Source organism: Perissodus microlepis, chromosome 3 (assembly GCF_051167445.1).
Source record: "Perissodus microlepis isolate ML-2025 ecotype Zambia chromosome 3, ASM5116744v1, whole genome shotgun sequence".
In the NCBI taxonomy this organism is placed as follows: Eukaryota; Metazoa; Chordata; class Actinopteri; order Cichliformes; family Cichlidae; genus Perissodus; species Perissodus microlepis.
This window is the reverse complement of record NC_140463.1, coordinates 40,034,842-40,052,776: the sequence shown is the minus strand read 5'-3', so window position 1 is coordinate 40,052,776 and position 17,935 is coordinate 40,034,842. Positions and strand designations below refer to the sequence as shown.

General features: G+C 41.9%; 1 protein-coding gene across 5 annotated transcripts in view; it reads right to left on the bottom strand.

Annotated features, from left to right (window-relative positions):
- Positions 1–17,935, bottom strand: part of plcb3 (phospholipase C, beta 3 (phosphatidylinositol-specific)) — a 57,145-nt gene that overhangs the window by 15,886 nt on the left and 23,324 nt on the right. For all 5 annotated transcript variants that reach the window (XM_084924420.1, XM_084924424.1, XM_084924421.1 and 2 more), the window contains 11 exons: positions 6,791–6,859; positions 5,563–5,700; positions 5,161–5,240; positions 5,017–5,070; positions 4,727–4,799; positions 3,314–3,414; positions 3,049–3,215; positions 2,473–2,619; positions 2,224–2,381; positions 1,935–2,017; positions 1,578–1,662 (listed from right to left, as the gene is read on the bottom strand). In XM_084924420.1, coding sequence (XP_084780546.1) covers positions 1,578–1,662; positions 1,935–2,017; positions 2,224–2,381; positions 2,473–2,619; positions 3,049–3,215; positions 3,314–3,414; positions 4,727–4,799; positions 5,017–5,070; positions 5,161–5,240; positions 5,563–5,700; positions 6,791–6,859 — 1,155 coding nt within the window. The remainder of the gene's footprint in view (positions 1–1,577; positions 1,663–1,934; positions 2,018–2,223; positions 2,382–2,472; positions 2,620–3,048; positions 3,216–3,313; positions 3,415–4,726; positions 4,800–5,016; positions 5,071–5,160; positions 5,241–5,562; positions 5,701–6,790; positions 6,860–17,935) is intronic.

Here is a 17,935-nt window from a genome sequence, read left to right as displayed (position 1 = left end):
CATTTTCCATTCACCCATCCTTCCTTGTTAGCTTCCTTTTATCTGAAGCTTGCCAGTGCTGCTTGCTAGAACAGCCACACCACACCGTGATGTTCACATCTCCAAACTTCACTCTTGGTGTGGTGTTTTCGGGGTGAAATGCAGTCCCTTTGACCTGCAGACATGGTGACTTATTGCATCCAAACGGTTCAATTTTGGTCTCATCTGACAAGACTATAGTCTCCCAGTATTTGACAGGCTTGTCTAAATGTTGTTCAGCAAACTTTAAACATGCTTCTTCAGCCTTGTATGATGAGCGTGCATACAGGGCATGGCGGTTGACTGCATTATTTATGGTTTTCTTTGAAACAATGGTGCCTGCTGACTGCAGGTCTTTCTGTAGATCTTGTGGGGACCACCTGGTCGTTGCTGGTTTATGGTGAAATGATGTCATTTCCACTTCTGGATTATGGCCTCAACAGTGCTCGCTTGAACCTTCAATAGTTTAGAAATTGTTCTGTAACCAGTGCCATTAGTATGTTTTGCAACAATAAGGTTGTGAGAGAGCTCATTGGCTTTACCCATGATGAGATGTTTCTACCTTGGTAATGACATTTTTTTTTTATAGGCCATCGGTTGGGACTGAACCAGCTGATACTTCTTGTTTGTTTGTTTGTTTGTTTGTGCGTTGTGAAGCCAAAAGCCAAGCATGACGGGTCAGGTCACAAGCTGATCAGCATAAGGAGTGCAATCGTATTTGATGGTTTGTAAGTTGAGTAACACCGTGACAGACGAGTAAAAAGATATTAGTGTCTTAATAATTTGCCTTGACGAACAGCAAATGTAATCATTAAAACTAAAAAAAAACACAACAACTTCAAAGCTGTTATATAAATAAAAAGGGACAAATTGTATATTTTTTAGAGAAACAGAGAGACTCAGAAAGACAAGAGAGAAGAGTGATCATCCAAAACTAGACTGAAAAAACAAAGACATGACCTAAACCCCCCACGCATTCACACCACTGAATGTGGAACTACATGAGGGTAACTTGGTGCTGCTAATCATCATTTAAAAACTCATTGTAGCTGTGGAAAAACATGAAAAGCCAACTTCTAGCCTATAGCACCATCAAGTGCAGTATATACCAAGATGATGCTCTATCCTTTTTGCTGTTTTGCTTTTATCTGAACCCCCTCACTGAGCTGATTATAAAACAAGTACATGGCTAAACATTCAAATCTAGGCTGATCATTGGCTACCTGGTATAAATGGACGTCTTCAAGTCATACACTAGAGCTATGTTCAGGCCCGTGGGATGTTACCTTTCATTATAAACCCCATTAAAAAGGCTGAGTACACATGAAACAGCTAGAAGCCTGTTATCTGTCTTTGCTAATACACTGTTCACTGTGTGCAGGGTTTAGAAACTTTGGGTTCTATCTGGGTGAACGGGGGGAAAAAAGCTTCAAGTTTTTCAGCCCAGCAGTGATCTGATCTGCTAGGACATCTGGAGTCATTTGGACTTTTACACTTTTACAAGTGTGGCAGGAGCAAATTGAGGGAAAAGCTCAGCATCCACATCAGAGATGACTTACTGGATATTTCTCCAGTGGCTCGATGAGCAGTGCATCTCCAAAGATTGTCCTGCAGTACTCTGCCATCTTAGCCTGCTGCTTTGCTCTGAAAGGACAGAGGAAATGGTTGGTTGGTTGGTTTAGTGTCTTAAAAATCATTAACCCAATAAACCCTTCATTGGTTTAGGAATGTTTTGCACTCTGAACACTGCACATGTTACAGAGCGAGCATTTTCTTCAAAGGATTGGATTTGCATCTGGTCTGGTATTAAATAAGCTGAACTCAAGCGTGCTGTGCTTATCCCTAATGCAAAGAGCTTGCAGAAGACCAAATCATCTGAATACTCCTGACAAAACACACACAGACGTGCAACTTACGAATCTACGTGGTTTTCAAAGGACAGGATGACGGGGTATGGCGAGGTCTTGAAAGCACTCTCTGCTATGGCTTCAATCACTTCCTGCAGTCAAGACACGAATGATAAAAACTCAAAACTGGACACAATCCCTCAGCACAGGTTTTGTTTGTTGAAAATTACTTCACAGTAAATTTTTTACAAGAGTAAAAAATGACACAAAACTGCAACTGATCAAGCTGATCAAGAGGAAAACAAAAACGTCAAAGAGAGCAGAATTGTGCCTGTGACATTTCTGCAGCAGCTCCCACCTTAAAGGGGATCTCAGTGGTCATGGTGAACCCGTGGGTGATGTAGGGTTCTTCATCTTGTGGTCGGCCCTTCCAGCAGTCCAGCTCAATACAGCGACAACCGGTGAGCAGCACCTGCCTATACATCTCCACCGAAGAATTCCCGGTCAGCTGGCCCACTAAGATACGAGAAGAGCTATGGGTTCAAAACCAAAAAGCGCCCAGCAAATGAACCATTACGCTTGCATGCATGCCGTTTACATGTCACACCTGTGAGGTACGTGTTGTGTGACGAGTTGATAAAGTAGTGAGAGAGCGGTTGGTTCATGTCGTCGATGATGTCCAGCCTCTCTGGAGGTACGATGGTGTTTTCCTCTCCTCCCAGATACCGACTGAATGCCTGCAAACTGATTTGGTCTGCAAGAAAGAACGTGATGACAGCGTTTCAAAACAGCCGGAAACATCCCAACAGATCAAAGACTGCTGTTCTTAGGAGAGGCATCAACAGGCGCAGAGGGCAGCCAGATGTGATCGCTGCAGGCAGGACAGCGAATCATCTCGCAGATCGCGGATTAACATAGTTATGGCTGTGCCGCTAATTTGTTCACAGGTTTATTAATATGTTTTATCCACAGATAAAGAACAGCCTTAGTACTTGACCAATGTTTTTTGGCCTGCTATCGCTTCATCAGGGTCATCAAGAACTATACTGCATACAGCACTTTAAATAACATGCGTGTTTGAGGAGAGAGACACGAAATTGTAATAGGTCATTTTAAAAAACAACCAATCATATCCACCGATTCAGTTCTGAATAAAAGCCTGATGCCACAGAGAGTTACAGACCTCTCTCCAGCTGACTGGTGTTGGTCTCGTATTTCTCCATGATCTGTCGGACTTGGTCTCTTTTCAGCGGGGGGTAGAGCACCTCGTTTAGTCTGGAGTCTCTCTGCCTGCGGTTGATGAAGTCCATTAGCTGGTCCAAAGAGATGAACGGCTTCCTCTTGGAGCCACTGGAGCAGAGAGAAAATAAGAGTCCGAGTGTATAACGCGTACGCAAGAGTTTTACTAGAAATCCTAAGACTATAGCTAGAGCATCCTTAAAGCGCACCTTTCCTCAAAGATGCTCTGGATCTCAGGTCGAAGACATAAGTTGTCGAGAAGCTTCTGGAAGGCGTCCCAGGTGATATCATCTGGCTTTATTCCCTCTGACTGAAGCAAAAAGACAGATTTGATTTTATAAACAGGCTCTGCCTCAAGCACACACATTTATAAGTTAATAAACAACAGACAGCATCACATTACACTGCTATGTCCTATTGTCTAGAGAGAATATTAACAGGCTTTTATAAGCTGCATTGCTCTGAGTAACCAGCAGGAGGCTCCAGAGTACAGCAATCTACAGAGAAATGCTGACAGCACATTTTGCACAATCTGGTATCTCTTCAAGAAAAAAAAAAAAAAAAAGTCTTGTGACTTCAAACTGATTTTAGGAAAGATTGCACTGACTCATCAAAAAAGAATTTAAAAAAGAAATAAATAAAAAACTAATTTTACCTCAAACCCACAGGGCTGAGGTACTGTACACAGCAGATACAAGCAAAGATTAGCAGAAAGTTGTTTTAGAAAGAGAGTTTTAGTAGAAAGCATGTTACCATGATTAACATTTTAACCGCAGGCACACTGTCGAGAAAACAAGATTCATGGCAATCTTTAGTTTGTTGTGTAAATTGGTTTATTTCCATTGTTGCTAAAGTGAACTTCAAGAGGTTTTTATTGGCTGTGAAAGAAAGTACTGTAAGAGAAAGAGTTGCATTTTACGTAACAATTACTTAAAGCTTAGCAAAACACTACGTGCAAGTTGCAGTAATCAAAGCTAGTCAGTTAGCTAGCTATACTATGTTTAGCTAGCTATATGTAGTAGCTGAAGCAGCCAGTTTACCTGTTCATTTATTAGTTTAAATGATTTCACTTGTATTTTCAGTGCTTTCACTGCATTATTAAACTGTTTCATCAATTTGTATTTTAGTATGCAGTTATTTTATGTACAACAAAGGATTTACAATTGTATGTTAGCTTGCTAGGTGGTTTTTAACTCAGGGTAACATGTGGCTACAGATAAAAGCTAGAAATGTTAGAAGCTGTGTTTAAAAACTGTGTGGCCAATATTATTTGAATACAAACATGCCTCTAAGAGCAGCATGTTAACTGTTGTGTAAGAGTACAGGCAGCAGCTAGCCTCTCTCTGTAACAAAATCCACAAACAAGCATTTCACATGTTAATTTCACGTGTTATGTCTTGTCCTGCAACCCACTGAAATCGTACTATTTTCTGTTATTGCTACTCTTCCACGGGCCTGCCAACTTTTGTTGCCTTCCTTGCACTGCAAAGACACAACAAGAGCACAACTATATGCAACGCCTCCGCAGTTCAGTTCATTTCAGCCATTCTCGATGCATACACCAGTTCACCAAACCCATATGTCGACTATCCATGTGATCAGTGATTTTATTGAGTGATTACCTTGTTATTAATGAGGCCACACTGCTCCAGAGCTGTCTCCACTCTCTTTTTATCAGAAAACATCTTGATGACACTAAAAGACAAAGTACAAAATTACATTCAGATCAAATGTTTACAGTGACGCGTACAAGCAAAAAGAGTCAAAAACCTAAGAAGTGATTGTAAACATAAAAAAAACCCAGAGTCACTATAAAAGAGCCGAGAGAGAAAGTGGAAGAGAGACAAAGAAGAGGAAAAGAAAGAAGAAGTGAGGAGCAGTTTAAAAAGTGGTTGGCGAGGGTGGTACTCACTTCTTCACTGGAATCTTCCCTTCCTGGTTCACTTGAAGCTTTAACTTCGTGTACCTGACAAAGGCAAAGAACAGTCAAGTATGAGTATTTTTTAATCATCGAAAATTCGCAGCATTGTAGGACGACACGCACACAAACTCTTACGCTTTGTAAAGAAAGGTGTTCCGCGATACATTCTGGGAAAGTATGTTTGTGGACAAAGCGAACAGCTCATCTGTCCAAATCTGGAAACACACACACAGACATGAAAGGATAAAAGACGGTTGTTTGACTGTTCACCTCATGTTAAACCTTGGTGAAACAGTTACTATATACAGTGGAGCAGACACACACAGGAATTAATCCCTGTTTTTAGCTACTTAACATACGCACGCCTTTATGTCAAAGTAAAGTAAGCAATCAGCTCAAGGCTTGAGGGAATAAAGTCAGCTGCACAGGTAGGAGTGCAGTGGGGGACATGAGGATGGAAAAGAGGAAAAGAAAAGGAGGAAATACGTTAAACTATAAATTATTTGGACAGTTAAGCTAGTTAAGAATTGTGGTTACCTTCGCTACATCCTCTTGCATGGCCTGGAAGTTGAGGAAAGAAACGTTGACCAGGTCATTGCCATAGACGACGGTTAACAGCTTCCCTTCTCCGTTCACCTCCTTAGTAAGGCCCAGCACTTCTTTCACCTTTGCGTCCTGGCACACAAAGATATTTATGCTTTTTCAGGATGTTTCATTACACGGACACAATCTAGCAAATTCAACAACGATCTGAACACTGAGCAGACAGATAAAACTCGTCCGTGTCTCCATCTCCTGAGGATATTAAATGTGATGCATGCGGTGTAGCGCCCTGATCTAATTAACCAAACGACTCTTTCCTCCTTTTTAGCCCACCCCTGTGTTCCCTCCACCAACTCTCTCTAACACTCAATGGCTTTCTGTCAATTATAGATCACTCTTGTGCCATCATGTCTCTCTTTCATTTCAGTTAAATACATTAGCCAGGAGCACTCTTTATAGACTGTTTATAGGGAATATAGTGCTAAAGAAATACGCAAAATGCTCAAAGACGGCGTCCATACTACTAATGTTCACATATCAACATATGAAAATACAGAATCTGTAGGTAAGGGGCACAAATTCGAGCAGGATTTGGTTGGAAGCAGGTAAATACTTCACATGGAGACCAAATCAGGAAGTCTCACCCCAGATTGTAAGTCTCAAAGGTGTCGTACAGTAGCTGACGGTTTCCTAGATTCACAGATGCTAACATGAGAGAGGAAGTGCAACCATGAATTATGAGAAGGCTCTTTAATAACAGAGATATCATCCACTGATTATAGCAGGTTTAGTCAATATTTTTAATGCACTTTTCATACTATAACCACGGTATGACATAAAAAAATAAGACTTTATCTTACCATTTCAAGAACCATTTGTAATAAACACTTTAACGTGCAGAATGAACTCGCCACACATCTGTGTTTGAATTGTTTACCACTAATACGCGCCCATATTTCACACTCTGCCTTGGTCAGATCTAGGCTCTTACACAATGACTTCCTCACTAACAGTCGCTGGTTATATCACTTCCTGTCTGATAGTCCATCTGTCATCAGCCTCATTAGCACTCCGTCACCTTTGCACCATCAGCTGAGAGAGGAAACGCACATGAATCGTTTGGCGACAGTCACATTTGAGCATCACATTTGTGGTCGGGACAAAGTAACAGCTTCTCCCTCCCCCCTTTTCTCCCACACAGGCATAAACAAATATTACCAACCTTTGGCTGTTTGGCATACTTTCCCGTTCTGGTGTCCCTGATGTAACTGATGTCCAAAATCTCAACATCCTACAGAAGAGAGGAATATCAAAAGATTTGTGTTATCACACACACTCAGTGAAAGCGTGTGAGAGCAGGACAGCTAATCTTTATCAGTCAGCCTATTAAACGGGTGGGGAAAGAGGAAATTGTGAGATGTAAGTTCATCTGTTTCTACACAGTGTCATGCACACATATCATATTGTTTCCCTGACTCTGAGGGCTTCTGATGTGATACATGATTATAAATCAGGAAATACTTGATGGACTCATAGAAATAAATAGAGGAAAAACAGATCTAATACACAGGATCCATGCAGCACAAATAAAAGCCCTTACACTCTCTGTGCAGAGAGCTGGACTGATTAAAAATTAGTGCATCCATTCATCAAAGAGAAATTTGGGTGAAATGATCACATGTGTTTCTGGTGGTTCTGAATCTAATTTTATTACTTATTAGGAGGCTTTGTTTTTTTGGATTATCAAAATCTCGATTGGAAAACGTGCTTTAACCAATAACGGTGGCCGAGCCTCCTTACGCACCACCGCTCTCGTGTCACATATGGGTTTTAAACATATTATTTACTGCTGTTAGCAGTTTATGTAAGACGCAGCGAACAGAAATGCTGATAGAGCAAAAGTCTGCTGCTCTTGCATGGAGCAGTGTGGGAGAAAGAGAAAAAACTTGAATAAAAGCCTTTGCAGAAATTAATTCCTCAGGCAAAAAGCTCATGCGCCGTCTACCTCGTTCCATTAAAACCTCTTTTATTTATCTTTCATCAGACTCCACCGCTTCTCTAGACACAAGACACAAGCAGTGACATATGAATTGTGAGGGTGATGGAAGACAGAAAATGGCAAGGGACTCTGCACACACACAGGGAGGACAGATCTTTGGAGAACATTTGCATGTTTGATGCTGCGGCACAAATATATACTCACATGAACGCATGCACGCACATGCAAACGAGTGAAAAACGGAGACAGAAACGAGTGAAAAAGAGGTACTCTGTAATAGCGACTGGCAACAATTACACCCTTAACTAGACAAAAATGGAAGGGTCGGACAGGAGGAGGGGAGCGTGGTCATAAATCCAGCCATAAACACACGTGAGGATGCATGCATCGCCTTGTGTAAATATGTGTTTAGTCCAACACTCATTCCCCAAAGCTGTTTTTACTTCATCCATGTCACCAAGTCACTTCTTTTTATCCTCGCTTGCCCTTCTGGGTCTGAGCGGCTTTGCTTTAAAAACCTTATGACTCTGTTTTATGACGTCATCAGTGAAAAATATAAAGCATTTGTGTCTCCAGTTGTGTTGTTTTTTTGCACGAGTCTGCACTCGTTTATGTTGTCAAACATGTCATTTTCATTCCTTTTCCGTGTTCTGCTCATACTGTATGCTCTGTCCAACATAACAGCAAAACATTTCACAGTATTTAAACTCGTCCCTTCCTGATTCCTATGTCATTATTACACTCGGGTTGTGATTTTACCGCCCTGCAGACTGTCTCCTCCCCCGGGATTGGTTGCGAGTATTAAAGGTCAGAAGTGTTGGACCAATTGGGTTAAACTCTGTCTCAAACCTTGTCCTCTGATTGGCCTGTGGAGAATAACTTGCTTCCTGGGGGAATAAACCACTTCTGGGTCTGTAGGACACACATTTATGTGCGCACGCACATGTCTTCTCTCCCACAGGCCATGGTTTCATTCTGCCTTTGCCATGGTGACTCCTTGGAGACCACAGAAATGAGTCTACAAGTTGGTCTGCGGACTGTGTGCGCGCGTGTGTCCTTAACAGTTAACATTTTTGCACTCTAACACACACACTCAACACCAGTGATAATGCACGCAGACATATCCTTGATGTGCAGGTCGCAACTTGTGAAACATCCTGACCTGTTGAGCAAGATGGGGTGTGTATGTGTGAGTGTGCAAGCGCATGTGTGTCTGTGTGTGGAAGAGCCTTGCAAGTCAGTGCACATTGGATACACAGAATGCGAGAAAACCTTCACGCAGGATGAGTACGAATGTGTCAGCATGTGATCGGCAGAATGTGCCAAATGAAATCTGTGTTTTGCCACTAGGTCGTGTTTCCAAGTGCATGACGTGGTGTGTGAGTCTGTGTGAAGGTCGATCTTCTCTGAAAGCACATTCCTGACATATTCCATCCTTCTGCCCATTTGGCGCGTGTGTGCATCCGTGTGTTTCAGTGTGTAATATTTAAGCTAGTAACGGCAGCTGTAGCGCTCCATTCATCTTTTCTGTGCAAAGACCAAACACAGCTCAGTCTATTTATCACTTCAGACTCAGCTGCGGTCTCATTACTGCTCTGAATGACTCGGGTTATGAGTTTTCCAGGAGCCATGTTGTGATAAAGTGCTATAAATTACTTTAATTTACTGTTTTTGCTGGACCCAAGAAATTTTCCTCAGCCTGCCGTGTGCACTTCTGCTTCAGTTAGCGATTGCCTACATTTCCCAGAATGCACACCCGCTCCTTTTACAGCGATTACTGTGAACTTGTTGCACTCTGCTGTGGATTACACAGGCAGGTGGCTGACAGAGCGTTCCCACCAAAGAAAAGCTGAGGCGCACCCTTCAGAACAATTCATGTTTTATGTATGTTTCCGCGCGCTGACGCCAAGGAAGTGATACTAAACTGTCGCTCTTTCGATAAGTGAATTATTTTAATAAACCACAAAAGCACTAAAGTAACGTACTGCTGCGTAATAGTGGGCTATTATCCGCATTTGTTGCGAGCCATTATGTAAACTAGTGTAAAGATTGCACTAAACATGCAGTACCTTAATGTGACACCGCTTCCTCCGCTGTGTGGGTTTGTTTTTGTTTTGTTTTTACAAGCTCAACAATGAACTGTGAAGTTCAAATTTCAGGCCAACATCAACAACACATCATAAACTTAAAGAAATGACAGCTTAGAAATCTACAGGCATCTGCAAATAAGAATCAAGCGATATGATCCAGATCTCAATGTTAAATATTAAACGGACCATTATTACGCCAGTTGTTGTTTAAGTAATAAACTTTTAGATAATGTTCAGTGTGCCAGGGAACCGAGAAGAAGGCTTACCCAGCATCTTGAATCTCACACTCCACCCTAGGGCTGGCTAGAGTCCCGCTCACAGCCACACAACTGATGTTTGAAATGATTCATTACATCACAGGAATACAGTCTGATTTTCGCATCTGGGCCCTCCAGAGCTGCGGAGCTGACATGCCAGAGGGTGAGATGGGAAGCTCTGCAGCTTAAATAGATCAACAAAACTGGGAGGTTGTGTTTGGTGTATGACATGATGACAGCGAGGCATGTTAAGAGTGTATAAAGTAGCGTCGCCGAAAGGATTAAATACAAAACTGTGCAAAGCGACCACCCTCCAGATGCAACGCTCCCCATTTATCCGGACAGTTGGAGTACACCGACTTGTGACAACTTCCCCCCTCCCCAGCACATTTCTTTCCCCTCATAAACCAAACCATCATGCCACTCCAGTTCAACAATAAAAGACTTATTATATGGCAACAAGAACAACAATATACTACAAACAAAAAGTGGGCAAGAAAGAAGAATCACACAAGCTGAACTCAGTCCATCCAGTATCTGGGATCTCGCAGGTAGAGTTAGGCCTGTTTTTGGAAGAACAACTCTTCCCATTCTTACCTACAGTAAGAGGATATGAGTAGTTGTCTGTTTTGTCCACGCAATACAATACAAGCAACGCCCAGGAGCCAATCTGACTGGCACAAACACGGGAAGCAACATAACCTGTCTCGTTTAATCAACAGAAAACGTAAATCTAAAAGCTGATGTTTCTTAACCAAAAACTCTTAGGCTTCTCACTTTTTTTATGTGGATATCGGTATGCGAAATATAACTTTAAAAGGTGGACGTCGGTTGACTTTCCACACAGAGCTGGGTTAATCATCATTCATAGCTATGGGGGGTGGGGGTTGTAGCTCAGGCTATGTCTTAATGTTTTATTGTTTGCGTGCAGAGGTGAGTTTGATCCAGCAATAACTAGTAGGTCAGTCTATATTTAGTCACTGAAGTGAGTACAGTAAAACGCTGCCGTGTTGAGATTAGGGCCTTGTTCACTTTCACTCCTTTCCTTCATTTCTTTGATTGACTTCCCGCTTCCCCTCGTCTCTCCTGCCTCGCCGCCGTCCCCCATTCATTTTCTCAAGATTAGAATAATATGAAAGGGCAACTAAACAATCAGGGGAGCGCCACTCCTTTCCTGTGACGCGCCCAAGTGTGTGTTTGAAAGACCACCGCTGCTAAATACGTCTCAAATGACCAATCACAGCTCCTATCAAATGGCACACAATGACGGCATAAAAGGAAACTGATACCTCCTGAGCGCTCATACATGCACACTAGCAGGGACAGCTAGGCCAGGACGGCGTGCGTATCCACCCTAGACTTTTCTGGCTGGGACCCAGCGGGCCAATCAGTGCACAGCAGTGGAGAGGTAACAGACAGAAGAGGACTTTAAAGGACACAGAAACAGCAGAGACGTAAAACAAAGAGCTTTAAACTGTTTTATGGCTCTGATGGGAGACTTGGCAAGGTGTTTATAGAAGGAGGAGGGGGAACACTTAATACCCCTGTGAAGCATGGGACAGCTCTATAACTCTGTCATTTTGTTATATTTTTTCTGTCTATACCAGTTTGATCCCACTCTTCCACTCTGCCCGTCATCCTCTATTAACTTGCTTTCTTCCTCACTCAGCTGTTTCATATTTCTGTCGTCTTCAGAGTGAAAATGAAAAGCCGGCAAACATTAGAGCGAGAACGCGAACGTTCACATTTCAGCCACTTAGCAGGAGATCTGATCCAGAGTGATTTATAATGCGTGTTACTGTAAAATCACCAGAGACGGAGAAAAGATGCTGAATAAAGGGAAAAATTAAGACGGAGACAAACAATAAAACATGAAAGAGAGCCGAGGTCCGTCCAAATGGAAAACATCATCGTTTATGGAGACTTAAAACAAGACTGAGAGGGGACTTGAACAAAATGAGCACCACAGAGTGTCTCAAAGTGCAAATAAAAACAGGGTGAATCGGGCTGAACACGCACACGAAAACTCGTAAAACACAAGAACAGTTGAACTAATCATGACTTGCTCATGAAACACAAACACGCATGGATCATGGCCCTCGTGTGCAGCCACCCGCAGCCCAACACACACAAACACACACACTTAAAACTGAGTTTGATACTGAAACTGACATTACAGTCATACTTGTATCCTCAGCTAAATCTGAAACTGTAATCAGCATAAATCATTTTCCTGGGTTTGTCTACTTTACAAAATTTATTGTTTGCGTTGTTTCACAATGAAACCAGAACATCAGTGACATAGAAGCGCGTGCAGTTCACGACCCATCACACTTCACAGGCCTGTAAAACAAGAAATTTGAACTGGACGTTTAGCTCAGTTTGGGTGAAGACCCATTAAGTGACCATCGTGTGCAACTTTGATTAAATTCTCAATGCTGTAAAATCTCAAATAAAAATCTCAAGTTGCCTATAAGCGAGATGGCCGGGTTTAACACTGTTAAGCATTGTTCAGGTGTGTGCTGTGACCAATGTCTGAGATATTTTATATTGCAATTTGAAAGTTCTGTATATTAGCTGCCAGGCATGACTACTGAACAAGAAATTGAGGAAGAGGAACTGCTTTCACTTTGGTCCCTTTCATTTTTATAATCCTAGCCAAACCGGTTGTTGGCATGCCATCACATTCAGGCAGATACCTTGGTTTCTAAGTAACTGGTTGGGGAGAAATAGGTCTGAGTAGGGGCAATGACAGACTAACGATAGAAACGAAGTCAGGCAAGAACTTTGTCAGGCTAAAGTAGCTTAGCTTAGCCTAACTTAAAGCAGCAACTGTTGAATATATATTTAATGTGTTGATTAATAACCTTGCAGGCAAGTAGACACAAACACCTATATGTCTTCTACCAACTTCAAGCCGGTAGTCTGTATGTCGGCGAAAGAAGCAAGTCTTTACAGATACTATGCTAATCAAAATGCATATTTGAGTGGTGTCTCTAAAGAAAGAGAAAATTAAGTACATCTTACAGGCTGTAAATGAGCCAGCAGTTTAACCAGATTACCAAATCTGTACCTGCAAGTAAAACAGAAAGAGTACACACAGTGACAGATATACCCTGAGTACTCACAACTACAATTAACAAAGAATGAACTAATTGTTTGGGTTGTGACTCGTGTTTCTATTTGCATGTGTTTAATGTGACATAACTGATTTTTTTGTGCCATTTTGGCACATATTTTTCCTCAAAATTGACATTTTCTTAGTTTTTATTGTTATTAGAACAGTTTTAATAAAAGTTTGAGCTTGTTTAAAAAAAATAAAAAATAAATTGTACTTGGACAGGGTTAAAGGGTAGGTAGTGGTAGGCTGCTGGGAAAAAATAGCAGCGGTATATATAGAAGACGGGTTGTTTCAGCTTTCATGAAGCAATGGGTGTTGATTCGGGCCTTGAAGGTTTATGCAATAAAATTCTGCAGGTGTGCAAACATTTGATTACTTACAAATCCCATTTCTGTACAAAGGCTGTGTTGAAACAATCTGGGTTACTATACCCTCTAAATCTTTACTGGGAAAATGCTGTAGTGCAGAAAAAAGTGCTGTGTTTCACTATCAAATGGTGAGAAAGGAGGAGAGATTGGTCGGTTGGCGGTTCATTTTACAGCAAGATAATGATCCAAAACTTCAGAATAAAAGAACCCGACAGTCGGCATCAAATGACCTCGAAACCCCACTAAAGAGTTTTAGGAGGAACTGGACAGAAGAGTGAAAGCTAAGTACAAGTGAAACACATTTATACAAATGTGTTTGCTCAGCTGTTGAGCGACTCAAAAGTTTATTTTCTATTTAATATTCAGAGATCTATTTTTAAAAGGCCCTTTTCATTTTTACTTCAGAGTAAACTGAAACATTACGCTGCACAATTCAGGAAACTGCAAAAGACTTGAGCAGTAAAGCTACACATACTGATAGACACAAACACACAGAGACAGGGTGGCAGTCTCATTAGCTACGCCGAGAGAACGACACGTCTGTCAAACAGAAACGCACACATGCACAAGCATCTGCTCACACAATGGATTCGGTACCGTGCAGCGTCTCAGTTCTTCTTGCAGAGAAGAACTGAATTTTGACACCGTGCGTGATTTTTGTCTGTGCGTGCGTGTCTGTGTGTGTGCGTTAGTGTCACTATGTTTCCGTCTATACAGGAGTTAATGGGAAGACTCGGTCTGCCATGTGCTCGAGCAGATAATGTCAACAGAAAATAAAACATGGGGAGGAAGCTGTCAAAGTATCGGCCGACACGCTCAACTTCCCCTGTGAACCACTGTGTGTAAAGATGATCAAGAGTGTGTTATGCAAGCCCCCCGCTCCAAGTTAATTCCTCTGGGGATGTCCGACTTGAGCAAGGGAGATAATCTCTATTAGATCTCTACTTATACCTGCCAACAGTCATTTTACTGACAATTCAGTTGGTTCATTTACAGACACAGACACACACAGAGCTGTGTAGCTGCAAGAGGCTGTTACTATATTTCCTAGCCTGGCATATCCACACGCATGCATGCACTCACTATTACCCGTTCAGTATACGGTTCTGGTTCATTAACAGCAACGTTATTACCAAATGACCTCTTTAAAGAGATACGCACTTATTTAAAATCCCATCTCAGCCTCATCCACTGCCTAATGCCTTTTGTCATGTTGGATTTGCATGGTTCGTATCACTTTCACGCCTCCTGGGTGTTTTTTAAAAGTCACACCACACACACACACACACAATACCTGATATATCGGTGCAGGTTTTTGTTTGTGGTTTGTGTCCTACACGTCAGTCTGGTGAAGGTGTGCAAAATCACCGACCAAACCGGAAGTCTGAGACACAGGTTACATCCCTCAGGGGGCAAATGTTTATAAGCCCAGGTGGTATCGATATGACACCTTAAAGGAAAGAAGGAAGAAATGACAAGTGGAAGGAGGAAGGACAGAACAAGGGGAATTCAAGAAGAGGAGTAGAAGAAGGGAGGAGGGATGAGGGAAGAGGGGGCAAAAAATTCCCCAGAACCCCCATGCCGCGTCTGAGCTACTTCCTGCCCACTTTCCCACGCCGAGAGAGAGAGAGTGAGAGATTAGAAGTGCTGTTCCCCCAAAAAAACAAAACAAAAGACCAAAAACTGGTGAGAAGATGTATTCATTGATTAAAATCTAGAGGAAGAACAAGGACAGAAAACCTAGACAGTGAGGTGGAATGCTAAAAGAAATGGAGATCAGAGAGGGAGGAAATGTCATCCTTCAGTTTATATTAGAGGAACATCTTTTGCCTTATCCCTCGGATAGCTACCAGCTGCCCCAAGAGAGAGAGCAACATGGGGAAGGGAAACGGCAGGGAGAGAAGGACAAATTGAAGGATTAGAAGTGTAGACAGAGCTGAAGCCAAACGTGTGAAAGAAAGGACAGGCAGTGTAAAACCGAGCAAACGGGAAGATTAGTCATTGGGCGAGGTGCATTTCACCTCAAGCCAGGTGACAGCTGAGGCTGCTCTCCACCAGGATCGAAAGTACAGAACTGAATTGAGGTCAATTTTATTCATTGGAAATGATCATCCGTGCTAGCACTGTCAGGACTGTTACCGAACGAAAAACACTAAAGATGTGCGTTGCTGGTGTTGGTCTTTAAAACCATATGACTCATCACATCCCGCCACATTCGTTTCCCGTTTCTATTCTGTTTAACCCAGACATTTACTCTGCAGTGAAACAAATGGTAGATGGAAGTTGGATTGACAAGAAGAAGAAATGGGAAATCTCAGCCACGTTCAGTGAAAATATCACAGCTAGCCAAGTTCAAACAACTGGAAGGTAAACCAAAGACTGGAAGTGAAATATCTCAAACTGGGTGAACTTTATTTGCTTTGGAGTACTGAAGGGCTTCAAAACAAGTGCTGATTTATTAGCAGGCTAATCCATCACAGCATTTAAATAACCACTGGACATGCAAGGTGCACGGGTCACAAGCAACATATCAGCAGTATCGGTACATCGGTGCTGGCATCTATAGCAGCCTTTATCAGCTGGGCTCTCGTCCCGAGTTAAACTTTTCTCAGCTTTGCAGAAAGAGATTAATGCAAATACGAGCCAAGGATGGCACTGATAGAATATGGAAGGATGGTAAATACATTACAGTGACTGGAACCTTGAATGTCCACTAGTGACTAGCCAGTGGTCACAAAGCAATGTGCAGTGGTTGAATATACTGGCAGATTTAACACACAGATTTTGGCTGTCAGTTTAATATAAAAATAGCAATAGAGGACGACTATAAGAAAAAGGCGAAAACAGGAGTTTAAGGGCAAACTGGCACCCAGCTTCAACAGGCCTCAGTAGGACTGCAATATAAGATCACAGGCTCGATGTTTTTTTGTCAGCCGTGTGAGTCGGGCTATAAATGTCCCTTGCTCCCTCTCATAGGATGGTTTCTTACAGCAAAAAATAAATAAAAAAATGCATAGAAACTAAAATGGCAAACAATAAACTTTTGACATTTTTATGTACTTATGGCTGTAGTTTAACATCCATCCAAATATGCTCCATTCGCCTCAACCTTACTGTTCTTTTAACCCCAGTAGCATCTGCATGATACCTAATTTAACCTCCTAAGACTCGAACTCTTTCATGGCATGCATTTTCAATTTCTCTTTGCTATTTGGGCTGATTGGGACCTGATGAATGTAAAAACAAAGAATTACCTGATTTTCTTTTTTTTTTACTGATTTTTGCTTCTGAGAAAAATGAGATCCACATATGAGGACATTCGTTTTAAATTTCGATAGAACAGTGGCAGCATAATGTCCTCGTAAGTGGATATCAGGCCCTTTTAGAGCAAAATTTAGTATTTTGGTCTCGACACCTCAAAATGCGATGTCCGCATATGTGGACGACAGATCCTAGTAGGTTAAGTCACAAATATAAAGAGGAGGAAAGTTTGGCCAGAGGACAGCAGAAGGACACGCTGCAGAATTAGCAGGAAGCAGCAAGCATATGTTGTAACAGATGTGTGGCTATGGGATGTGCATGTGGATCTTGTGTAACCCGCGACCACTGGCATGCACTTTGCGTTCAGCATTTAGCCACAGCTATTTACTCAAGTGGGGTCTTTGGGAGTTAAGAATTATGGCAAGTCACAAGCCAGATCTGAAGACGCAACAATGACCAAAAGGGTTTTTTTTTCCTCAACAGTGCTAAAAAGTTTTTGCTTAAGGGTTGGAGGGCTGCAATTCCTCCTAGAAAGCTCCTCCATACTGGGTTCCTATTGGACCATAGCGGTCTGCTACAACATGCCTTAGGTTAGTTAAGTAAGGTCAAACAAAACTTGTATTTAGGACGGTTAAATTTGCAGTGTGTGCTAATATGTTCTGAGGCATCTCATCCAACAACATGTTACTCATCATAATGTCATGGGAAAACATTTAATGCCTCCATAAATCCTCAGAAATGACAGGCTGATTACCAAAAAAAGAGCTTATTTGAACCCAAGCCAGGTTTTTTTAAATAACCATAAAAAAATAAATAACTTTAAAGTTTAAATTAGAAACCTTGCTGAGCTGTTATTTGCTCAAAGCAAATCAAGTAATTTGTTTTGGGCCAAAACAACAAATGAACATGCAAATGATGTATAAATGCAATACCAAAAGAGTGTAAATAGCGGTTGAAGTGAAGTTGTTCTTTGACTAGACAGAGAAAACTCTTGTTACTGGTCATGTTCCTTTATCTCAGAGGCAAAGAAAGGAGCACAGTGAAGTGAAAGACAGGGGAAAACAGTGCAGATCAGTGCACGGTGGGGTGTGTCTGCCCACAACCACTGTGTACAGCGTGTGTGTGTTTGTGTATGTGTTTCTGTCAGCAACAGTTGGTCGTTATCAGCACTAGCAGAGTTGAGAATGGATAAACCCGCACACCAAACACCTCTCACAGAAGGATTTATTTAATGTGTGACGTTTCCCAGGACAAAGCTCTTCCACAGAACA